Source organism: Mustela putorius, unplaced genomic scaffold, assembly GCF_011764305.1.
Source record: "Mustela putorius furo isolate JIRA1106 unplaced genomic scaffold, ASM1176430v1.1 tig00003898_pilon_pilon_pilon, whole genome shotgun sequence".
Lineage (NCBI taxonomy): Eukaryota > Metazoa > Chordata > Mammalia > Carnivora > Mustelidae > Mustela > Mustela putorius.
In genome coordinates this window covers 7,931,804-7,957,472 of record NW_025422047.1, presented here as the reverse complement: position 1 = coordinate 7,957,472, position 25,669 = coordinate 7,931,804, and the positions used below count along the sequence as shown (strand labels likewise).

The window sequence follows — 25,669 nt, the reverse complement described above, 5'->3', positions numbered from 1 at the left end:
GCACCCTGGTTGTAGTAATTTTGGCTGCATACAGCTTTGCAGTGAGTGATTTTGCTGCTTCAATTAAATACAGTTTCCCCCTCCTCCCCCCCTTTTCTTCTCCCCAGGCAAGGAGAGCCTCATCACTGACAGTGGAAAGCTGTATGCCCTTGATGTCCTCCTGACTCGGCTCAAGTCTCAAGGACATAGGGTCCTTATCTACTCCCAGATGACCAGGATGATAGACCTGCTGGAGGTAGGAGAAGGAACCTTGGGGCCTAGGACACCTTGACATTTAACTTGCAGGAATCATATGTCTATGACTAATGTCCATCCTGCTTAATGGGAACCCAAAACTTGTCTTTGTGATTTTACAGTGTGTAAAGTGAGGAGAAGCAGCTCCTGGCAGATCTGAGAATATGCAAAGGACTTTTACCTCCTTCCCTACACCTGTGAAATAGAACATCCCCTACTCCTTCCTTTACTAGGGAAGAAATTCCCTAATTTTAAAGGAGAGCAGAGTTAGGAATTACTTAAGAAGTCCTCTGAAATTCTGTATGGAAAACAAGACTTAAGATTAGTTCTCTGTATAGAAAATCAGAGAGCAGCTGTTCAGCCTGACTTAATATAGTGGTCTCAGCTTGACTCCATATTGTGTTCAGCTGGAGGAACTTTAGAAAATACTAATGTCTTGTCCCATCCTCAGAGATGGTTATTTAATACCTTTGGAATGAGGCCTAGGCATCAGGATACTTAAAAAAGCTCCTGAGGTGATTCTCACAGGCCGGCAAAGTTGAGAACCACTGGGTTATGTTGAAAGATACAACTTGTTTGACTGTGCAGGGCAACTTCTGTTTCTTCAGTTAGCTGTGTTGACGTTCCCTCTGCTTTCTTGTTGTCTGAGTGGAGGTTAATTAGTTAATTACTTGATGGAGAGGAAGTCATGGACATGGAAATAGGAGAGTGAAACAGGACAAATAACCACAAGCGACCAGAGTTAGCGTTTAGAGCTAGAAAATTGAAAAGCTGGTGGTCGGGGGGCTAAAGCACCTGGATGTAAGTAGTATATAAATATTTGCATGTTTTTCCATGGGCTTTTTATAGCTAAGGCTTCATATTCTAACCCTGCTACTCCAGGGAGTAGCTGGTAGTAAATATGTGGAAATTGGAGCATAATTATCCCTATCTAGGAATAAGGGAGTAGGGATCATATCAGCACAGAAGGAATGAAGGGCTAGCATAGGGAAGAAGTTTTAGGTTTCTGGAAGCCAAGCCTGGCTTACTGAATTTCTCAGTCAGTAGTTTGGTAATGCCTTAGCAGGCTCTTTTTAATAATCTGGCAACTTCTTTTAGCATATTTGAGGTCACCTTTAATCACTAAGTTTGACATTTAATACAGTGTTTAGTCCCTCGAATGCTGTCAACAGGCTGAACTATCTGTTTTGTCCTATGGAATAGGTTACCTATTTCTAAATGATGGAAAAATGCTTATTGCTGGCTGTAAATCACTGTAAGAGAAGTAATTAAGCCTCTGTGTTTGCTGCAGATCTTACCTTGTGTTAAAGGTCCTAATAGCAGTAATCCAAAATAAAAGGACTGCCTGCATCTTTAATGTTCTGTTCAAACCAAATGATGTCAACGGCCCAAAAATATGAGTAACTTTCCTTCAGTGGGGCTTCTCTTACATAAAGTGCACTTGCCTTGTCCTGAGGAGTCAGGGAAGTACAGATCAAGTAGTGATCTTGCACTGCTGTGAATTATAGAAAAAGCAGTATGCTAAAGACTTTGTAAGAGAAATGATCTTTTTTTTCCCCAAGACTATGTCAGTGTATTTTGGAGTCCTAAAGTTGCTTCATATTAAAGGAAAGTTAAAAAGTAAGTGGGGTAAGCTACCAAAAAATAACTGGCTCTGAGAGCTGAAGGGGAGTGTGGATGGTTTAAATTTGATGAATCCTACATTTTATTTCTTCTTTCTATGTATTACACCCTTCTAGGTACTCCTAAATGGTACCAAAATAAGTGATTCAAAAGTATGATAATGAGCTTTGTTCAGGATGAGTGCTGTAAACCCTTCCCACCAGGGGCACTTCCTATTTCTAATCCAGCAGGTTCTTTGCAGAGGTTTGTGGGAATGCGGACAATGTGGGTAGGTTTTACAAACATGGCAGCCTGAGAACCTTTTCTAAATATAGTTGCATCTCTCCATGGGGAATTCGAAATTAGGGAAAACTGAATTTCACAGCTGCTGACATTCCTTAGCTGTATGAATAACATGCATCTAGAATGCTGAAGCCAGAAAACATTGCTACTGTTTACATGTTTTACTGAAAACCTAAAGTGAAACTGTTGTCTAGTTTCTTTTTAACACTATACTATTCTTTTTCCTTCAACATTACATTTCCTAAAAGTTCATTTGTCTTTCTTTTTTTCAGGGGGGAGGCGTTCTGTTTATTTTAATACTGTTTACTCAAATGACTCAGAGTCAAGAGGCTGGACCTCAAAATTTATTTTGTGGGCATGGAGTTAAAATGCCCACAGTGTTTAATATATGTCTAATCATTTATTGAAGTGTAAAGGTATTGTGGATCTTATGGCAGTGCAGGATTAGGTCTATATTTCTTTACCTTTTCAAAGAGTTATTCTGGGGTGTGCTTTGTTTTCAGATTTTACTTACTTATTTGACAGAAAGAGAGACAGCGAGAGAGGGAACACAAGCAGCGGGAGCGAGACAAGGAAAGCAGGCTTCCTGCAGAGCGGGGAGCCTGATACAGGGCTCCATCCCAGGACACTGGGATCACGACCTGAGTCAAAGGGAGACGCTAAACCGACTGAGCCACCCAGGCGCCCCTGGGTTTTTTACTCATTGTCATAATAGAAGCTTTCAGTGTAAACATTCATTAGAGTCGTGTTTCAGCTTTAAAACATGACCTGGCATGTGAACCTAAGAATCATGTTATAGAAAGGCCCTTCTGTATAGATGCTTTCCCTTGAATACGTTTGACCTTGCTTTAAAGGTCAAAAAAAAAAAAAAATACCTTGACTCTTGCCTTGTCTCTTCATTCTCAATGTGTTGGGGGTTTTGTTTGGTTAGTTTTAGATTTAAAAAAAATTTTTTTTTGGTGATGCCTGGTGGCTCAGTGGGTTAAGCCTCTGCCTTCGGCTCAGGTCATAGTCTCAGGGTTCTGGGATTGTCTTCCTTCACCTTGGCTCTCTGTTTATTTCTAGGACTCAGAAAAACCAAAATATGGTAAAAATCCACAAACTTCTGTATGACCAGTTTTCTATTTGGGGAGAAATACTAGTTCTGGGCACTTAGTATTTGCTCAGTATTTTTTTATGAAGTGATTGATAGCCTCTTTCTCTTGGGCAAAAATCTGACTTTAAGTTTCTTGTGAATATATCAGATCTTATTCCAAATAGAATTCTGTATTCAGAAATGTCTTATTCTTTCCCACGGTATCCAAGTACTGTTTCTAGATAGGGGATAAGAAAGCAGACTGCTAAACTTCCAGGGCCAGGAATTTTTAGTGTGCCACAGGCAGAAGTCAAAGCCATAGATAGGGGAGGATATGCTAGATCCCTAAATGTTATATTACAGATTTATCTTATATTTACTGAGTCATCTGTAGGGTCTTTGCTGGTGGGGGTGCTCTGGAAGCAGACCGGACCTCTCTGCAATTGAGATGATGGTGTCCAGCTGGATGTCAGACAAAGCTTTTCCTACCATCACCATTTTTACCCGAGTTTGGAACTTTTCACCCCCTACCACCATATTCTGACAGTTGCAGAAAGCTTTTAACTCACTACAGATGACTTATATCATCTGGGTTGTCTCATTTGAGGCTCAATCCTGTTGGATCAAGCAGCTAAGACTCTAGTTGAAGGAAGTAAGTGTCAGTATTTTCTCTGAATACTAAAGTACTTGGAAAGGGTCAACCAGCTGGTACTGTATGTGGTGTGATTGTTAAGTACTGAAACCCAGACAAATTTTGTACTATACAGTGTATGAGAATAGTACAGGTCAGAATTAAATCCAGATAATTTATAGCTGATGATGGCATTTGAGACACTCGGATGTATAACTTACCTGTTCAGCAAGTACCTCACTTGGATAGGATTCATCCAGAATAGACCTTCTGTCATTTATAAGCTGCTTTCTCTTAGAACTCCTAGTTACCTTCAGGAGCTGTGATTCTGAACCTACCGGGAAGCTAGGTTTGCTAAAACTGCCCCAAAAAAAGCAAATTGGGCTCACTGTTAACTAGCATTTTGATTAGACTTTAGGAATGAAGGAAGGAAATGTGTCAGCTTACAACCACATTTATTCTGTTTCATTCGTTTCTATTCAGGCCAAGCATGAGCTCAGCAGATGTGAATATAGGTTATAGGTGAATATAGGTTCGTTTCTTTTCAGGCCAAGCATTGTGCTCGGCAGATGTGAATATAGGTTAAATGTTGTCTTTAATTTGAAGAAATGTATCTAATGGAGGTTATATCACACACACACACACAGCTGTCAAGTGTACTCTGATACTAGAGCCCAAAATGAACCATAAACAGAGCTGAAGATAGCAAGATGAATACCTTTATTTCTAACTGGATCACTTGAGGGAGGGTTCCCATTGATAGTGACTTCTGACCTGAACTTAAATGGAATTTTAATCATCAGGGAGAAAGGCATTCCAGACTAAGGAAGCCAGGTGTAAAAAGGCACAGGGATGGGAAGGTACAAGACATTTGGGACAGACTAGCTCAGTGTGACTGAAGCATATGGTATAGGAGAAAAGGGAATAACACATATAGGGTGAAGGCAGATTATGATTGACCTATATATGCCTTGTGATTAGGTCTTGCTCCAAAAGACTCTTTGTATTAGATAAGAGAAGGATGGCTGCCATATTTCACTCATTTGGTGCAATTTGCTTGGGCAACGGAGAGGTTATAATAGAGACTGAGGGGAGCCTTATTCTTTGCTATTGATATACCCCAAAGATGGCAAGTGGCATGTCCAGGAAATAGTTAACACCAGGAGGAGGTTTGTGGATCATAATGAGTCTTTTCCCCAAACTGTTTGGGGAAAGTGAAATTGGGTTGAAGTGAATAGCAGAGGCAACTTTGAAATAGAAAAGAAGACTCAGAACGGAAGGCTCTTGTTAGAGATATACAAACATTTGCCTTTATTTTTTCAAATGCCCAATTACCCTTTTTTCTGTGATGATAATAGATGGAAATTATGGATATGTATTAAGAACCTTATGTGGGGGGCGCCTGGGTGGCTCAGTGGGTTGAGCCTCTGCCTTCAGCTTAGGTCATGATCTTGGGGTCCTGGGATCGAGTCCCGCATCGGGATCTGTGCTCAGCAGGAAGCCTGCTTCCTCCTCTCTTTCTGCCTGCCTCTCTGTCTACTTAGGATCTTTGTCTGTCAAATAAATAAAATCTTTAAAAAAACAAAAAAAAGAACCTTATGTATCTTCTGCCTAACACACCACAACCACCTTTTTTCCCCTAGTGGTGGTGAGCTGCTCTTCCATGTGGAAAGCATTAAAGGGGTTAAGCTGGGGGCTCTAGGCACCAATTAACTTGAGTTCTAGTCCTAGCTCCATTACCCACTACTTACATGACCTTAGAGAACTTACTTAACATCTGTACCGTGGGAGGGCAGATTACAACACCTGTCTTAAAGATGACTATAGTGAGGATTAGATAAGCAAAATACGTACAGAATAGTGTTTGTCACTTAGTAAATGCCCAGTAAATGCTAGCCACCATCACCACCACTACTGCAAGATGAACCTAGTACCTTTTAATTCACCACTGAGTTGTGTGAATGTTTGCTTTTATTTAGTGTACTTTATAGGAGTGAGAGGTACTTGTGGAAAGTATTTTGAGTTATACTGATAACCTCTGCAGCTACTGCTTTACAAGTAACTTTACAAGTTACTTTACAAGTAACTTACAGATAGGATCCACTTCTCAAAGTGTATTTTAAGAGTGGTTTTCAAACTAGTGGTGTGGGGTAGAGGACGAGAAAATTAGGTAGAGATTAAGCGGGGGGGCCCTGGGCTCCCCCTTCTTCATCAAACAGAATAGTAATGCCTTTTTGTTGTAAGATTTTATTTATTTATTTATTTATTTGACGGAAATTACAAGTAGGCAGACAGAGAGGGGGAAGCAGGCTCCCCACCGAGCAGAGAACCTGATGCGGGGCTCGATCCCAGGACCCTGGGATCATGACCTGAGCCAAAGGCAGAGGCTTTAACCCACTGAGCCACCCAGGCACCCCCAGAATAGTAATGCTTTTTATCTATTTTATATTAGAGGGGTTTCTTTCTTTCTTTCTTTTTAAGATTTTATTTATTCATTTGAGAGAGAGAGTGCATGCAAGCAGGGGCAGAGAAAGAGGGAGAAGCAGACTCCACTGAACAGGGAGTCCAATGCAGGGCTTGATCCCAGGACTCTCAGATCACGACCCAAGCCAAAGGCAGATGCTTAACTGACTGAGCCACCCAGGATCACTTACAGGGGTTTCATATAAGATTTCCCTTGGAAAAAGAAAAAGTTCCAGTACTTTTGAAATAGTATAATGATGTTGTTCTCCAACAATGTTTCTCAAACTTAAATGTACTTACAAGTAATACATGTTAAAACACAAATTCTGATTCATTAGTTATGGGGTGTATCCCTCAGTTCTGCATTTGTTTTTGGTTTGTTTTTTTGTTTTTTGTTTTTTTTATTAAAGTAGGTTTCCTGCCCAGCATGGAGTCCAGCACAACCTCAACAACCCTTGAGGTCAAGAGTCAGATGCTTAACCGACTAACCTACCCAAGTGCCCCTCAATTCTGCATTTTTAACAAATTGCGGGTGTTGCCAGTGCCGCTTATCTGAAGGCCATGCTGCAGTAGCAAGATTCCGATGGACCCCGTCCTACCTTCTCTTTGTAGTGGTGGTTCTCAGCTGCAGATATAGGGTATCTCTTGCACTCATCTTTGGAGGTTTTTAAAAATAAACCAGTCTGGGCCCTATCCCAGACCTACAGAGTCTGAGTCCCTGGGGTGGGTGCAGGCACATGTATTTTTAATCCCTGTTGAGAATCACTACTCAAATACCAAGAGTACATCTTGTCCATAACCCCTTTGGCTTCTTCAGTAATTTTTAAAAATAGTATCTAGTAGGACTGTATAGCTCTCGAGACTTCCTAAATGTTAAAAGCCATAATTTTTATTTTATTAGTTCAAGCAGTATTAGAATTTACTTTGGTTAGTAGTTATTGATCCCACAAGAATCCACTTGAGAGTACTGATGTTTGTATTTATTTAATTAACGGAGGATACTAAATTATGAGACAGCTGGAAGAGGAAGAAGGTCTCTCTTTGGTTTCTCTTCTCTCTTTGCTGTTTTAAGTGGAGTAAAAAGAATTGCTTTACAAGTCTCCAGGAAATTTAATCATACTGATGTATCATTTTCTAAGTCTTTGCTAAATACCAGAAGGGACTTAGGTGAGAGATATCCTAGATGTCTAGAGAGTACCTTGTGTAAGGAAGGACTGGATAATGGCTCATCTTTCTCTTCCATAAGCCTTCTTTAATGAGGAGTGCTAAGCATGACAAAGTTCCTGCAGACCATAGTAAAGTCATCCAGCAAGTGGTAATCAGCCAATAGTGGTTCTCAGACATGGAAATGAACTACAAGGAGTTGGGGCATGACTGGGAATGTTTAAAATGGATCTTAGAAAATGTTACGATATAGGGGCACCTGTGTGGCTCAGTCATTAAGCCTTCTGCCTTGGGCTCAGGTCATGATCCCAGGATCCTGGGATAGAGCCCTGCATCAGGCTCTGCTCAGCAGGAAGCCTACTTCTCCCACTCTCTCTGCTTGTGTTCCCTCTCTCTCTGTGTCTCTCTCTGTCAAATAAATAAATAAAATCCTTTAAAAAAAAAGAAAAAGTTATGATGTAGAGATTGTTAAGTGGAGAGACGTACATACATATATATATGTATATATGAGATAGATTTTTAAAATAAATTTTTGAGGGGCACCTGGCTGGCTGTCAGAAGAACATGTGACTCTTATTTCAGGATCATGAGTTCAAGCCTCATGTTGGGTGTAGAGATTACTTAAATATAAATAAATAAATATTCACAGTTCGATGACTTAACAATTTATTGTCAGAATTTGTGTTTTGATTTGAACAAAATAGAATTTGACTTTATTCTGTCTTTAGATTTTTTTAGATAATAGGGAAGCTGAACTAAGCATAGAAGTGGGCACATATCTTGAAATTAGCATTTGAAAGAAATGAGGCGTTTCTTTTTTTTTTTTTTTTTTTTTTTTTTCTTGGTCATAAAATAATGGATATTTTATTCCAGCTCTGGGGTATGAAAAAAAAAAGGAGGGGACATATCCTTCTATACACCATTCTAATTTAGCTAACATTAATTTGAAAAAGCTAAAGCAAATATGTGCATGTATCTGTATAAATATTTATATATACACATACATATTTCATAAGTATATATTTACTCTAGTTTTTTATAAACACACCTTAAAAATCATTAAATGCATCCCAATACTTCTGCCTCTTCATCAATCACTTAATATTGTTTGGATTAAATTCACAGTTTGTGTTTTAATCTCTTATGTGATTGGTCAAACTGTACATTACATTAGAAGATGTGAGAGAAAAGCTTTGTTTAAAAGTTACACCCCCCCAAAAAAAGTTATACTCTGTGCCAGTTACCCTTTACATGATTTTTACATCATTATTTTCAACTTCATACATCTTGTAGTTCTCTACGCAGAGTATTTTAGCTTCTAGTGCTGTACATATCTACATCTTCTGGATGGGACTGTCCATGATCCATGAGCTTGGGGTCAGGCATAAACTTTGTAGCACCTGAGATGGATTCTGATTTTGTCTTTGTTTCAGAGCTGAGTTCTGCTGGCAAGGAAACTGAGTATTTCAGGCTGCCAGTTGTTTTTGCAGGTATTTCTAGTGTAGCAGAATTTCCTAGCTTAGATTTTTCTTTAGGTTTAGGAAGTGATTCTTCTTTGTTGCTTTTTGTCCGCAATGATTTAACTGCTCCATAAATTTGCTGGCTTACAGTATATGCCTTTTCCCCAGTTACCTTTGCAATTATTACTGACTGAACTGGGTAGCAAACAGTTGCTCCTAAAGTGGCCAGCCCCAGTGGATAAGCAATTTTCTTAAACCTAGAACCTTTTCGGGGCGCCTGGGTGGCTCAGTGGGTTAAGCTGCTGCCTTCGGCTCAGGTCATGATCTCAGGGTCCTGGGATCGAGTCCCACATTGGGCTCTTTGCTCAGCAGGGAGCCTGCTTCCTCCTCTCTCTCTCTCTCTGCCTGCCTCTTTGTCTACTTGTGATCTCTCTCTGTCAAATAAATAAATAAAATCTTTTAAAAAAAAAAAAAACCTAGAACCTTTTCTTGCTGAAACCAAGCCTGCCAATGCTGAAACTGTAATCACTCCAAGTTTTGGGAGAAAATCTTGAGGTGGATTCTTCAGGTAAATATATGCATCTTTTCCAAATTGTACTGTATCCATTATCCCATTTTTCATAAACACATAAACACCCTTGCACCAGCCAATATAATGACCAGTTGTACTGCGGATGGATGCAAAGCCCCTTTGTAAATGACCAGGCTGCTCTTCAACATATTTAGACTGCAGAGGTGGTGCAGTATATATGGGAAGCTGCTCCGGTTTTACTAGCTGCTTTTTGTATTCTTCTTCTTTAGCTGCAAGCACAGTTACAGATGCACATATCAGACCTGCAGGTACGGGTGTCAGCTTTCCCATCATGACCAAGTGTGTTTTATTCCTAGGATTCAGGGGTGGTGCAATATTCCCTAATAGCCGCCATATCTGTGACCTTCTCCGCTAGAGTTCTCATATGGTGGGCCAAATGAGGCGTTTCTTTCCAGATTAAATTAGTATCCTTTCTAAACCACCCAGAATTTTTATTTATTTACTTTAAGATTTTATTCATTCATTTGACACAAAGAGAGATCACAAGTAGGTAGAACAGCAGGCAGAGATAGAAGGGGACCCGAGCCAAAGGCAGAGGGCTTAACTCACTGAGGCACCCAGGCGCCCCATAAACCACCCAGAATTTTAGAGACACATCTAGAATAGCTTTGGTATAGCCAGAATTTTTTTTTTTTAAGATTTTTTTATTTATTTGACAGAGATCACAAGTAGGCGGAGAGGCAGGCAGAGAGAGAAAGGGAAGCAGGCTCCCCACTGAGCAGAGAGCCTGATGCGGGGCTCGATCCCAGGACCCTGAGACCATGACGTGAGCTGAGAGCAGAGGCGTAACCCACTGAGCCACCGAGGCGCCCCATAGCCAGAATTTTTGAATGAATACTGGATTGCTTTTTTTTTTTTTTTAAATCTCTGCCTTCATCTTTTAGCTGTTTTTCTGTGATGTGAGGGTGTAGACATTCCTCTATTCTGCTTTTAGCTGCTTTTTCCATGTCCATTTACTTGTTGTTTTGAAGCTATTTACTGAAATCAGATCTAAACTCATCTAAGCCTTCTGAAATCCCACTGCTCCCCTGGGTGGAAGAGCAAAGGCTTAAAGCAGTAAACGGAAAAGATTCACTTCTGTTGCCTCAGTAACAGGCTCTCTATAATCAGCATTGCTTTGACTATGGTCTAGGATTAATACCTCTGGTGTCATGCTGACCTTGACATACAAGTGATATCAACAGAAAGATCTATAAGAAGATTCCTTCATCAATGCTCTCACTGTGGTTAGAAATTCTGGTTCAGAAGGCAAGAGTGCTTGTTGCAGAAAGCCCACCTTGTGGTAGAAGTCCAACCAGTGGCTGTCTCTGTGTATAATCTAGTTATTTGGTTGTTCTGGATGGCAGCATCTCCTGATTGGATTAACTGCCAAGCTATAGTGAGCCTTTCAAGACTATCGTCATGCTCTCATTTTTCACCTTTTTCCCTGAATCCTTCCTTATGTAAAATACCCCTACTCTTCTGCCATTAATCCAGTGCCATTATAGGGCTGTCCCACTAAATATGAACTTGAAACTCTTCTTTGAATATGTTCTACTCCTCTTTGATTATCAAAGCCCTTAGAGAGCCACTGGAGAAAGAAAGAAATAGTAAAAATATATACAAACCACAATGAAGATGTGTTCCTCAGTGAGCTTGTCTACTTTGTCACCAGCCTGTCCTCATACATACCCTAGCCAGAGACCTCTGCCAAGCCATTAAAGGAGTTTGGGTACTAACTTGCTCTGAGAGTAGGCTGCCACACGCACTGTACCAGCCATACCCAGCTGTAGCAACCTTGTGTGCTGAGACACCCAACCAGGTATAATAAGAAAATATTGCAACAAATGAACGTCTGACCATAGAGAATTAACACAGACATCTCCCAAATGTAGAAATAACTAGTCTTTTTCAATAAGAAAAAGTTATTTTAGAACTGAAATAATTGTTTCATGGTGTTTCTTATAAATAAGCAGCTATGTTGAGTTTTTGATAATGGTTCCTCTACAAATGGACTTTTTGAAGTGTAATCCATATAGTCGGGGGTAAGAAAGAGGAAATCAGTGCTCATTTGGACATCATTTGTAAGAGGAATTGCAGCTTCTAAAGATGGCATTATGTTCTCTCCCTTGCATCTCTTGAAGTTTCTTCTCCATTATTAAAAGTTGTAATTCCTCTTACAGGTGAAGTCTAGAACATGCTCTGCCATGGAAGATTACCTCATCTTCTGTTCACTCTGATGCTTAGGCTTCCCTTAACAATGATGCGTGCTTTGGGGAGCAAAACACTAGAGCAAGTTCCTTATGGAAAGAGAACTAGATATTCCATAGCTGTGAGAAACATCTGGTCACTGACTGAAAGGCCATTTTTGTTACGAAATTTCATTTTATTTTGTTGGTTTATTTTCATGAAACCTACTGAAATCTGCAGGAATACGATTGGTTTCCAAGTTGAAATTGAGGGTGGCTGTAGTCTTCATGATACCTTCAGTTTTCACATACAGGCAGTGAATTCATTTGCAAGTTAAGTTCTCATACTTTTGAGATTACTTTCTTCTTGTTCTGGATATAATGACTTGCCCCAGTAAGGATGAAGTAGAAGGTGGGTAGATGTTGTGGGAATTAGAACACAGCAGTTTACATCTGATTTCTGTTTACTCTGATTGGCAGGAATACATGGTTTACAGGAAGCATACCTACATGAGGCTCGATGGCTCATCCAAGATCTCAGAGAGGCGGGACATGGTTGCTGATTTTCAGAACAGGTAACAATAATAGAAATTATAAAAATTCTCATTTAATTTTCCTTTAGTGCTTAAGATGATGAGTTTAAAAGAGATCTCAGCATCCCTCATACTTTTAAGCAGTCACGATATAGTCATTTTAAGAGGTAGCTAAATCGGCTTTTATTGGTTCAGATCAATGTGTGTGTGGGAGAGAGAGAGAGAGAGAACAAATACTTAATAATTTTTGAATTCAAAATGTGCCTTCTGGGGCACCTGGGTGGCTCAGTGGGTTAAGCCTCTGCCTTTGGCTCAGGTCATGATTTCAGGGTCCTGGGATTGAGCCCCGCTTTGGGCTCTCTGGGAGCCCGCCTCCCCCTTTCTCTCTGCCTACCTCTCTGCCTACTTGTGATCTCTGTCTGTCAGATAAATAAATAAAATCTTAAAAAAAAAAAAAATACATGTCTTCTTACCGAATTAGCTACCCTTTTATTTGGGCAATAAAAGAAATGATTTCTCTGTATGAATCAAGATCCTCCTTTATGTGGATAATATATGTGTAGAAAGAAATCCACAAGGCTGTATTTCTAAATGTTAACAGTGGCTGTCTCTGGATATTGACTTATAGTTGATTTTTAGTTTGTTTTCCTTACCTCTTTTGTATAAGTTTAAAGAAAATACCTTCCTTTTTCCTGTTTTCCCCCTAGCACTGTAGTAGTAATACAGTACAGTATGACAAATCGCCGTGATGCCCAATCTGTTCAGCTGGCGGCTCTCAGTTACAGTACTTCTCCCACCTGATAATGAGCCTATGAAATTTCAAGTACCGCCTGCTGGATGCTGGTGGCTTACGGAGTCATAATTATCCTAAGTGCAGGTTCTCATTATAATAAGCAGAGTCTGGTTACTGTTCCCTCCAAGGAGAAAGCCAAGCTCCACTAGCTGGTAACAGGGCTCCTGAACTTAGACCTGGATAACTGAAGAATAGAGCAGATCTTAATGTTCTGTAAATCTCAACAGTTCTGGATTTTTGGACTTTAATTGTGTAGGTGGTTAGTATTTAAGTTTTGAATTCTTGGGAAGAAAATTAAGCACTTAGTCATTTGTATTTAGGCCACAGTTTTTCATTTCTTTCATTTCAGTTTTAAAGCAAAGTTTACTTCAGATATAAAACAGTTTAGCCTAAAATACATTCATGGCTCCACATAGAGTGCCCTCTGATTGATATTTTTTGCTATTGCATGCTTTATAATGAAGCACAAGTAAGGAGATAACCCGTGTTTCGGTTTAGTCTTTTACTCCTATAGCCCATAACTTCTAAATTGAAGATATACATCTGATTTCTTTTTTTTTTTTTTTAAGATTTTATTTATTTATTTGAGAGAGAGACAGTGAGAGAGAGCATGAGCGAGGAGGTCAGAGGGAGAAGCAGACTCCCCATGGAACTGGGAGCCCGATGTGGGACTTGATCCCGGGATTCCGGGATCATGACCTGAGCCGAAGGCAGTCATCAACCAACTGAGCCACCCAGGCGTCCCTATACATCTGATTTCAAGTGGTTATTTGACCAACAATGGACAGGGACGATCTGCTTTGAGCCTATTCCACTTGGTTACCTAGGAGCAACTGTGCTGACGGCCTAACCTAGCTTCTCACCTAACAGAAGCTATTGGCAGATTCTTAAATTGATTGAGACATGTATAAGCATAATACAGTTGACCTCCAAACAACATGGTTTTGAACTGCACAGCTCGTCCACTTATATCATGGATTTTTTACTGATAAATATAAAACAGTACTATAAATGTATTTTCTCTTCCTTATGCTTTTCTCTTTTTTTGTAAGATTTTTTATTTATTTATTTGACAGGCAGAGATCACAAGTAGGCAGAGAGGCAGGCAGAGAGAGGAGGAAGTAGGCTCCCTGCTGAGCAGAGAGCCCGATGCGGAGCTCAATCCCAGGACCCTGGGATCATGACCCGAGCTGAAGGCAGAGACTTTAAACCACTGAGCCACCCAGGCACCCCTTCCTTATGCTTTTCTTAATAACTTTTCTCTAGTTCACTTTATTGTAACATTATAATATAAAATACACATAACATACAAAGTATGTGTTAATCAACTGCTTGTATTATTAGTGAGGCTTCTAGTCAGCAGTAGGCTGTTAGTAGTTAAGTTTTTGGAGAATCAGAAGTTATGTCCAGATTTTCGACTATGCCAGGAGGTTGCAACGGTAGTGCCTCCCTATAACCCCATCATATTGTTATGTTCCCCCAAGAAAAATTTTTTGACCAGCTGATCTTAGTCTTTTCTTGATTCTGAAATCAAATGAAACATATTTTACTTTTTCCTTGCCTACTCCAACCTAAGAGCTTCAACTCTTAGGTATATCCCTCTGGTCTTTAATATGTATGTGGTTGTATTTACATGTTGATACCATATTGTGGATATGATTGCTTGTCCTGATTTCTTCCACTTAACATTATATATTAAACATCTTCACATATCGTTTAAAAAGTCTTTGTAATCATTTTTAATGACTAATACTCCATTACACTGGATATTTATACCATATTTCTGTTGTTAGAGTGACTATCTTTGTTTACAAAGCTTTGTCAGCATTTTAGTTTTCTTAATAGATTCAGACAAAGAAAATTACAGAGTGAAGGGATTTGAATATTTAAGACTTTTCAAATTGTCGCATTACCCTGTAGAAAATTCTGCCAATTTAGAGTCTGACCAGAGCTGTAGTATGTTGATTTGTTATAATTCGATCTTCTGAATCATAGAGGTACAGCTCTTCTTCTAGCTGACCCAGTGGACATGAGATCCCAGGCTCAGTATATTTTATAGTGATCTTTTAGTGGAAGCGACTAGTAGATGTATCTAATTTATTACTTCTGAAACTGTCCATGTAATTTGTGGAACATTTGTTTGGGCAATCCCAGTGTCGCACAATAGTTTTGAAAAGCTTAGCTCTAAAAGAAGGGTATTTTCACCATTAAATTATACTAAATCTGCTTCATAAATACTTGTTTTTACACAGCTTTCTTGGGAAGCCTTACTTAAGCTTCCAGAGGGAGGAAATGATACTTATTGAGATTCAGTATTTGAGTAGCCATCATTTTAACACATGTGTCTAATATTAGGCAAAATGAGAAAAACAAACTAATGTATCCTTCCCTGCCTACATGATGAGGTAGTTGACTAGAGTTGGAATTAGGAGTAGGACATAATCTCTTCTCATATATAGGGTCTGAACTGTGCCTGTGCTTATAAGATGCTTCCCTGGAAGACCCCTCCAAATGGGAAGTTCTCAACTTCTAAATTTGAGTGACTGATGTAGCCCAATATAGAGAAAAGACAGGTGTTTTTGAAAACAAAAAAGCATGGCTTGCCAAATATTTTCATTATTATAATGAAAAGACATCAAAAAGAAAAAAAGGTGGTTTCAACTGGAGAGCCCTGTGGCTCAAAGGTCAGCCAGAGTAAACAAGAACTCCTATAAAAAGCAATTTACATTCCCTTCATACAAGATTTATTTATGAGGGATCCTTCCAGGAAAAAGTCTGACTGAGACCAAAGACTGTTTGGCCAGGATGTCCTGACTGGGCAACATTCAGAACATGTGATTAGTGCATGATCCTAGAAGCCATTCACAAGGTCTTTGCTCTGGAGTGCCTCAGCCTTCACTTCCCTTCTTACTACCAATGCCATTTACCAAATGGATCCCTCTCTCTCTCTCTCTCTCTCTCTCTCTAACACACACACACACACACACACACACACACACACACACACATCATCTGATCCCTTTGGAAAACGTAAGAAAAAGTGAGTGTAGCATTGATTTTTCTTAGAGTGTTCCAGCATTCTGGCTCTCTTTCAGTCATTGAGCAAGTCTTCACTGCATTCGGTTAGGCTACATGCCCAGGACTATTTGGACATTTTGGTGCATAGTGGCCTCAGTGGGTCATTAAACAAGAATAAGAGTGAGAAGACCTAAGCATGTCTATTCTACGTGATTTCATAAGCTCCTTCACAGACCACCCAGAAGCCTGCTCTTGGAGGCCTGTTCAACAGAAACCCTGAGTTGAAATTCGTTTCCAGCCCCCTAGAGGGCACCCAAACCATCCTGTTGCCTTCAGGGATCCTGTTTTCTTCCTTTTAGGCAGAGCCCCCAAAACAGTAATTCACATTATCAGTACTAGATTAATTAAGTTGAAAGGAACTTCTCAGCAGTTTGATTTAGATGTTTTTGTTTATAAATGATCCAGCAGTGTGTTCTAGGATGGATAGTAATTTATTTTAACAATGTGAGGTTTCCATAATCCTTATTTTTCCATATCTGGGGATTTATCTCTGGCTGTCCAGACTATGGAAATGACCCATCTTTCTGCCTCTACCCTTTTTTTTTTTTTTTTAAGATTTTATTTATTTACTTGACAGAGCTAGAGGGCACAAGCAGGCAGAGGGAAAGAGAGAAGCAGGTTCCCCACTGAGCAAGAAGCCTGATTTAGGACTCAATCCCAGGACTCTGGGATCATGACCTGAGCTGAAGGTAGATGCTTAAGTGACTGAGCCACCCCGGTGTTCCTACCTTGCTTTTTTTTTAAGTAGATACCACATCCAGTGTGGAGCCCAACATGGGGCTTGAACTTGAGACCCTGAGATCAAGACCTGAGCTGAGATCAACAGTCAGACCCTTAACCTACTGAGCCATCCAGACACCCCTGCTTTACCCTTCCTTATTATTGTAGTTCCCAACTGCTTTCTACCTCCCTCCCTGTCTCATCTCCTTCCCCTGCCCCTACCTCTTGCTCAGGCTCTGGACTTCTTTAGGAATTCCCAAGAGTTCCAGCCATTGGGTGGCTCCATCAGCTCTCGCACAGATATGGGAGAGAAGCCTCTGACTGCTGCTTCTGTATCCACCAAAGCAGGAGAGAGAAGAATGGGGAGGGACCGTCTTCTCAGGGTCAAAGAGGGAAAAATTTTTCTGTGGAGATTAGTGTAGCCATGGGAAGCTCAGTCAGTTTTTATTTGCAGCCTCACTGTGGTTAGATACGCTCTTCTGGGCTATGAGGTATCAAGCTTCCATTTACATCATCTCATATCTATAGGAAAATGTGTTTGCAAACTAGCATGTGCCTTTTAACTTTTTGGTTTTGCCTCTATGTATTAACTATAAATGGGGACATTTTATAATCTAAATAAGTAAAGTTATGAAACATTAAACTTGATGATAAAATTCAAGGATAAACTAGTAGAACTTCAGTGGCATATGAGTGGCCCAGTTCGTTTAAGCGGCTGCCTTCACCTCGGGTCATGATCCTGGAGTCCCAGGATCAAGTTCTGCATTGGGCTCCCTGCTCTGCAGGGGAGTCTGCTTCTCCCTCTGACCCTTCTGCCCTCTCATGTGCTCTCTCTCATTCTCTCTCTCTCTCAAATAAATAAATTAAATCTTAAAAAAAAAAAGAAACAAAAAACTAGTAGAACTTCAGTGAGAGTAGAGTATAGAGCTTTTGGAATCTGGCCTTATAACAGGCATGCAGACATACTTTGTTATCATTCTGCCTCTAGGAATCTTGTATGTAACTAAATGCAAATAATGGACTGATTTCTCTAGGACCAGCACAGCTTCGTGATTAACCAGGATGCTAATTTCAAAATAGTTCCTTTCCTGATACTCATGTTTACTGTTGATGTGTCATTGCTTAGTCACTTCAGCTGTATTCAGAGCATCCTCATTTTATAGTCCAGGAAACAGACCTTCAGTCAAATGACTTTTTACCAAGGAAGAAAAGCATCAAGGGATAAATAAAATTCATTTTACACTGGAATTTAGTACCTCTTAATACCTCTATGCCGTATCTGAAACTTGAGTCATAATGCTCTTCCGACTAAGTCAGCCAGGTTCCCCTGTATTTTCTAATCTGTTCTATTCCTTTCTTTTTTCTTTAATGTTGTTCAGATCTACTGAACTGAGTTCATGGCCAGTAAGAGGTGTGACCTGCAATTTGAATAACACTGGTCTAAATGAATTTCTCGTTGTATTCCTCATTTTAATCATGAGAAAAGGGATTAGCAGCTTGATTTGAAGGACTGAAGTTTGCTCACGGGTATACTGCAGTTCCTTTCTCTCTGAAATGTTCTGGAAAATAACCTTGGGTGGCAGGAATATAAAAATGCAAGAGAATCACCCCTGGGCATAAAAATATATGTTTATTTATAAAAAAAAAAAAAAAAAAAAAGGACTGCCTTTGCCGTATTCCAAAGTAAAAAAAAAAAAAAAGATTGTTCGTGAAAACCCTCAGTGTCAATCCACTTGGAAGCCCACTCACTCTCGGGCGCTTTTTTCTTTCCTTTATGTTCTCACCTTCATTTAATAAACTTTCATTTCACTTTGCCCTTAAAAAAAAAAAATGCAAGAGAATCTTTAAAAATATGCAAGAATTGGGTTCAAACTGAGCCCCTAGTTGTGTGTGTGTGTACATAGATAAATCTTAGATAAATCTTGTGGTCCAAGGCTCCTAACTGTGATCTGGCCTGGGCCCTATTCCTAGAAGGTATTCAGTAAATATTTGTTGTCTGAATGAGTGACAGTGGTACCTACTGGTTTTCTTGTAATTCTGGGTTTCTTTAAAAGGACAAGGGATGTCAAGAGAAACTTGAGGCAACTGTACCCAATCATGGGGCCTATGTTGCCATTCATTAAAAAGTACTTTCTTTCTTTTTTTTTTTTTTAAGATTTTATTTATTTTTTTGACAGAGAGAGAGAGAAAGATCACAAGTAGGGAGAGAGGGAAGCAGGCTCCCAGTCGAGCAGAGAGCCCAGTGTGGGGCTCAATCCCAGGACCCTGAGACCATAATCTGAGCCAAAGGCAGCAGCTTAACCCACTGAGCTACCCAGGCACCCCTTTTAAAAAGTACTTTAAGTCTTCATAGATTGATCCTAAATTCAGCTTAATATGTTGAAGCCATGACCTGGTTCTTAGTCCTGACCTCAGGGTCATTTTTCTGGGACTGATTTTATTCTTCTGAAAATGAGTGCTTTGGGAATTAAAATCGTTAGTTTCCACATTATTGGTAGTCATGATTCCTGGGGGAAGCGCCAAGGAATACTGGTTTTTGTACCCTCTGTGTGAACTTCAAATGGTTTGACTTGTTTGAACTACGACTATTATGTAGCTACTTCCATGATCACATGTTTTTCTGTTGAGGTTTGCTACATATTTATAATTATACCACCTATCAGTCCATCAGTATTAGTAGGCAGCAGAATTATATCTGCACATTAAAAGATGACAACCATGATTTCATTTTAACATCAGAGCACCTTGGTACAGTATGTCAGGAAATGTGGATCAGGCCTGGGTAACCCTTTCCAGTTCTGGACACCACTCTGTTTTCAGAGATCCCTGTCTATTGCCACATGCTTTCTTTCTCTTGCAGTATTCCCTCTTAACATATCTTCTTCCCTTTTCTACAGGAATGACATCTTTGTGTTCCTGCTAAGCACACGAGCTGGAGGACTTGGTATCAATCTCACTGCTGCAGATACAGTGAGTAATAAGAGCACAACATACCAGATATGCAGGTTTTAAATATGTTGTTCAGTTGGCATTACCCTTTACTTTGGGTCACACTTTTTATTTCTTTGCCTCATTATGTTAAAAGATAATAGTTGCATTTTGGCTGGAACTAGGACATTTTAGCTTTCCTTCTGGACTTTGCTGTCCATTCTGTGTGAATAGGTTTCTTACACATTCATTCAACAAATTTTTAGTGAATGCCAACTATGTGTCCAATATTGTTCTAAACACTTGGAGTATCTCAGTGAATAAACAGATTTAAATAATCTGGCTGGGTTAACAATTTGTTTTTAGGAGCTATAACTGAACAAATCAGAAATTATTGTTTTATTGCTTTTATGCATTATTCCACCATGGGAAAAACTCATTTTTTTTTATCCCAAACTTCACAATGAAATTGTTAATTTTAAAATGAAGACATTGTATCAAAATTATTTATCCTTTCATACCCAGCCTCCTTGGAAGAATACTTCAGTTGACTGAAGTGGAAAAGAACATTCCTTTTGAATCTCAGAATTTTTCCCAGTGTTCAAATATATTTAATAACAATTTCAGTAACCTTGAGACATAAAAATGCATATGAAATTGTTTTGTAGCATGTAATGGCTCTAAAAATGTCATTTTATGTGGCTACTGTGGTGGTGCTTTTTGAAATATAGAACATGAAAATTCCCAGAAACAGGAGGAGAATGCAAACCCTGTAGAGTCATGGAGAAATGAGGTAGAAGGGGGAGAAGAGGTATGAATAGACTCACAAGCTACAGAGCTAGAACTAGAGCCCATGTTCCCTAATCTGCACCCCTAGGCTATGTCCACTCTCTCTCCTTATTAACTACTATACTGTAGGGCTACCCGACCTCAAGAAAGAAGCAGATTCTGTAACATCACTAAGTAGAATATACAGAACTCAGCTGTACCTTCCTTGGCACGTAAAGCTCATCAGCCAGTTAACCAGGTTTGGACAAGACTCCAGGGCCTAAGAACTGCTGGAAGTGTCGCTGGATCGATGCTAGATCTAACGTACCCATCATCAGCTTCGGTCATCTTAAGGGAAGGCTGTCATTGGTGGTTGCTATGTTGTGGGTTCTCTGACGTGGTGGCTCACTTGATGTGACATCAGAGAGCAGAAATTTGGCTTTCTCTTTACTCCTTGGTTCTCAGCTCTATTTTTTTAAGCATTCCATACTGTCCTAACTTAGTCATAATCTCAATGTGAGTACAGGAGTCACCACTTTCTCCTAGTGAATCTTTCGGAGTCCAGTCTCAGCCCCCAGCCCCATATTAATTCTCTTGGTTTACTTACACCCTTCTTTGTTACCCTTGCTGCTGAGTTTACCTCAAACTCTCAGGGAGTCTTCATCATCTTACAAGACAAAGGATAAGCTCCTTTACATGGCACACGGTGCCCTTTATTTTGTGGCTTTTATCCTTTTCAGTCTAACTGCCAGACCCCTTCTCCAAATTTATGTTCCAGAAGTAATGATTGACTTTTTGTGCTTGGATGTACCATACTGTATTACACTGCTGCACGAACTCTTTGCTCAGCACCTTTTCCACCTGGTAAACTTCTGTTTATTCTTCAAGATACCATTCATGATTGGGGATGGTTGTTTTATGTGTGCTGGTGTAGCTTCTCTGATAAGGTGACACTTGAGCCAAGATCTAAAGAAAGTAAGAAAGCAAGCCAAGCATGTATCTGGCAGAAGGAAGAGCATTCCGTGCAGAAGAGATAAGTGCAAAGCCCTGTGGCGAGAACATGCTTGGCGTGATCGGACCACAGTGAGCAGCCGTTTGTAGGTGAAACAGAATGGATGAGCAGGAGAGGCTGCCAGATAAGTGTTGTGAAGCAGATCGTGGAAGGCTTCATGGGCTTGTAAGACTTTTGAGATGGGAGGCCCCTGGAAGCATTTGAACAGAGCGGTAACTTGATGTGGCTTGAGTTTTAAATGTATCCCTCTGGTTTTGGGGAATAGTGTGGGAAGATCTACAAGGAGAAAGGTAAAAGCAGGAAATTCAGGTAAGAGTTAGACACTACGTGATGGTGACTTGGACAGGTGTAGAAGCTGGAGGCAGGCGGAAATAATAGGAATTGCCATGTGTTTTGGAGGCACGGGCTGTAGAGTTTGTTGCTACGTTGGATGTGGGATATGTAGGAGGTGTCAAAGAAAACTCCCAAGATGTTAGACTTAGGCACCTGGCATGATGGAGACATCAATTACCAATTAAAGGGAAGATGCTGGGAGGAACGGGTTTGAGAGGGGAAATTGAGAGTTTGGTTTGGGGTGTATTCAGTTCAAGATTCTTAGCAAACATTGAAGGGCGAGGTCACCCAGGCAGCAGGGTCTGGAGTTCAGTAGAAAGTATAAGTTCATGTAATTAAAACGCATCTCAGCTTGCCTGTCTCAGGTTTGGTCTGTGGTTTCTTAAGTAGTTATTGGAGCACCTGGGTGGCTCAGTCAGTTAAACTTGATTTTGGCTCAGGTCATGATCTCAGGGTCTGCTCACTGGTGGGCAGTGTGGTCTGCTTGTCTCCCTCTGCCCCCCCCCCAGCTCATTTGCACGCTTTTTCTCTTTTGCAAATCAATAAATCTTTAAAAAGGGACAGGATAGTTCTTCTAGTCATTTATTTGCATAGTCAAGAAAAAAACAGATTTGAGCAAGGAAATCCTGCTTTATGCTTCCAGTATTCACATAATTTGCCCTGTGAGGTTAGGAGCTCCTGCCAGCCACAGAGAAACAAAGTAGGCTGAACCCATCCCTAGAGGAGTAGAGGTAGGAATTCCCTTTTCATCCTAGGAACTAGAGAGAAAGGGCTCTGAATGTTCTGAGTTCCTAGTTCCAAAGTAATTTACATTTAATTTTGAGGGGAAGGCTTTGGGGACCTACTTGTAAATCAGAACCTCCTGGAATACTTCTCAGTAAAATGTTCCTCAAGATTGAAATGAATTTCTAGGTTATGCTTTGTGTGAAGTCAGTATGTGTGTGTGTGTGTGTGAGAGAGAGAGAGAGAGAGAGATTAGAGAAACAATAGGCTTAACTGCTTGCCTGGCATTCTTCCTTTGTCCTAAGATTTATTTAGCTTTGGAAGATTCCCCAGAACCATTTATGGACAAGGAAGAGGTTAGTCAGCCTAAGATGTCAGGAAAAACTTAATGTCTTATGATTGAAAATGCATATATAAACGTGTATTTTGTAAACAGTGGGACTCTGGCCCACTCTGTTAGTTAAAAACAAGATTTTAGCATGTGATTAATGGCCCCTTATTGTTTTGTTCTTTGTATATTTTTCCTAAAGTAGGGATCTCTTTGCATTTGTCTGTCTTTAGTGAGGGGTTGTTATAAACTGCGCTGTTTTGTTCTTTTTTTTTTTTTTTAAGATTTTATTTATTTATTTGACAGAGATCACAAGCAGGTAGAGAGGCAGGCAGAGAGAGAGGGTAAAGCAGGCTCCCCGCTGAGCAGAGAGCCCGAAGTGGGGCTCCATCCCAGGACCCTGGGATCATGACCTGAGCCGAAGGCAGAGGCTTTAACCCACTGAGCCACCCAGGTGCCCCATGTTTGTTTTGTTCTTGGGTCAGACCTGTTTTAAATGCTCACTTGTAGAGAAAGAAGGAGGAGCTTTTCTCTCTTGGTGGCAATGTGAAGATTCTTCTATGTCCCATGAGACAATATGGGACAGAGAGCTTTCGGCCTTCCCAATGCTGAGCTCCCACCGATTCTCTTGGGTGAGAGTTTCACCCTCCAAGCATTGGCCCAACTTTTCCGAGTTCCTCTCAAAATGTTCCTGTTTTCTATTTCACTCCCTCATTCCCTGCAACTCCCTCTCATTGACCTATAAAGCCAGTGCCTCCACCCCTCCTCAGCTGTCACCTCCCTCTCCCCTCATGCCGTCCGGCTTGGCATATACAGCTTCACGGAGGTGCTCTCTCTTAATACATTTCCACTTAGTCATTGCTGGGCCATGCTTTGTGGCCATCCATTGATTTGCTTTCCTCTTTACTGGCTAAGTTAGTTGTTCTTATCCTTTAATTGTTAGTTGTTTTTCTCTAGAATGTCTCACTGAGCTCCATAAACCTGAATACCGAATCTAGGTATCCTCACTTTCCCACTGTGGGGAAACCTTCTATCTGGTTTAGTTTTTAGTTCTCCCCTTCTTGTTTTAGTTCTTTTAGTTCTCCCGTTCTTGTTTTAACTTACCTAGCTTGTGGATACTTCATACTTTTTCCTGATAAGTATTTTTTCTTGTTTTAACTTACCTAGCTTGTGGATACTTCATACTTTTTCCTGATAAGTATTTTTCTTAAGAAAATCTTATTTTATTCAAGTCCTCCCAAATTCCCCACCTCTTTTAACCCATTTAAATGATAATTAGTCGGGACGCCTGGGTGGCTCAGTTGGTTAAGCAGCTGTCTTCGGCTCAGGTCATGATCCCAGCGTCCTGGGATCGAGTCCCACATCGGGCTCCTTGCTCAGCAGGGAGCCTGCTTCTCCCTCTGCCTCTGTCTGCCATTCTGTCTGCCTGTGCGCGCTCTCTCCCCCTCTCTCTCTCTGATAAATAAATAAAATCTTTAAAAAATAAATAAAAATAAATAAAAAATAAATAAATGATAATTAGTCACTAAATGTGGGAGTTACTCTGAAGTTAAATTGCCAACCTCTCCCCTTAGCTTTAATTTTTTTTTACCTTTTATGAGCTCAAAAAACCTAAGTTGAATCAGATCTGGTTGCCACTGAGACTTCCAGGAAAAAATGTGAATGTTAAGAAAGCACCTATGAAATGATTCATAATATAGAACTTCCCATTACAAATTCCTGCTGCACCATTGCCTCAGGCTTAGGTAACTAACTAAGGGTACTATCTTTTAGATGAGACATCAACTGTCATTTTCCAGTAATAGTCATTTTATTTTTATTTTTTTTTTAAGATTTTATTTATTATTTGACAGAGAGAAATCACAAGTAGTCGGAGAGGCAGGCAGAGAGAGAGAGGGAAGCAGGCTCCCTGCTGAGCAGAGAGCCCGATGCGGGACTCGATCCCAGGACCCTGAGATCATGACCTGAGCCGAAGGCAGCGGCTTAACCCACTGAGCCACCCAGGCGCCCCAGTAATAGTCATTTTATATGTGTTGAGCAAGTAGTGTTTCTCCCCTATCCAATCAGAGGCCTCCATTACATTAACTCTGTCTTCTCATCCTTGTTCTCTCTGAAAGTTTAAAGTAGATTTTCTATAATTTTGCATATCCTGTTGAATCTCCAAAATATCCTGTCATCAGGTTTGCTCTGCTCCTTTACAAATGTAAGCATTGTGTGCTTCAAAATCCTAGGTCTGTGGACACTGTGGATAGCAGTAAGTTTTCACAATGATTTTCTTTTCTTTGTCAAGCAGTTAGTAATTTTCTTCCTGAGGATTCTGACTGATGCTAAAAATTGTGGGATTATACCTCATGTAAAAGCAAGACAAAAGATGCAGCATCAGAAAGAGCCAGTGGCAGTGTCAGGATGGCCGAGTGGTCTAAGGCGCCAGACTCAAGCACAGCTTCCAGAAAGAGCCAGTGGGGGGTTTCCTATTGTAGGCAATAGTGTTGAAAATGCTGATGCCTTTTGTCCATCTTCACTCAAAGTCTGAATTCTGCAGAGAATGGCAGGATTGTGTCCAATTTTAAATGAGAGAACAAATAAATTACTTCGGAGTAAATCACTCAGTTTACATTTTTAGGCTTGGTCTAGTGTTGATCGGTCCCCTTAGAGATTCTAGTATTAATTGACTAGTATTTGTGGCATTCTTCTTTACACTGATGGATGCTCTCTGTCCTACAATATGACTAGATAGAGAGATTTTTTAAATAATACACAT

At 40.2% G+C, this 25,669-nt stretch overlaps 2 protein-coding genes across 4 annotated transcripts in view; one reads left to right on the top strand and one right to left on the bottom strand.

Moving 5' to 3' along the window:
• Nucleotides 1-25,669, top strand: part of INO80 (INO80 complex ATPase subunit) — a 138,098-nt gene that overhangs the window by 101,879 nt on the left and 10,550 nt on the right. For all 3 annotated transcript variants that reach the window (XM_045067904.1, XM_045067903.1, XM_045067902.1), the window contains exons 27-29: nucleotides 108-235; nucleotides 12,173-12,267; nucleotides 19,714-19,786. In XM_045067904.1, coding sequence (XP_044923839.1) covers nucleotides 108-235; nucleotides 12,173-12,267; nucleotides 19,714-19,786 — 296 coding nt within the window. The remainder of the gene's footprint in view (nucleotides 1-107; nucleotides 236-12,172; nucleotides 12,268-19,713; nucleotides 19,787-25,669) is intronic.
• LOC123388345 (MICOS complex subunit MIC27-like) lies at nucleotides 8,716-9,831 on the bottom strand. The gene is made up of 2 exons (XM_045067905.1): nucleotides 9,416-9,831; nucleotides 8,716-9,196 (listed from the first exon to the last, which is right to left on the bottom strand). The coding sequence occupies exons 1-2, from the start codon at nucleotides 9,795-9,797 to the stop codon at nucleotides 8,784-8,786; spliced, it is 795 nt and encodes a 264-aa protein (XP_044923840.1). The 5' UTR covers nucleotides 9,798-9,831; the 3' UTR covers nucleotides 8,716-8,783.

Bases quoted from the DNA above. Each gene is read 5' to 3' on its own strand.
- LOC123388345 (XM_045067905.1), bottom strand. From the start codon at position 9,797: ATGATGGGAAAGCTGACACCCGTACCTGCAGGTCTGATATGTGCATCT. The intron at 9,197-9,415 runs GTTCTAGGTTTT...CGCCCCGAAAAG, and splicing joins CTTGGTTTCAGCAAGAAAAG to GTTCTAGGTTTAAGAAAATT.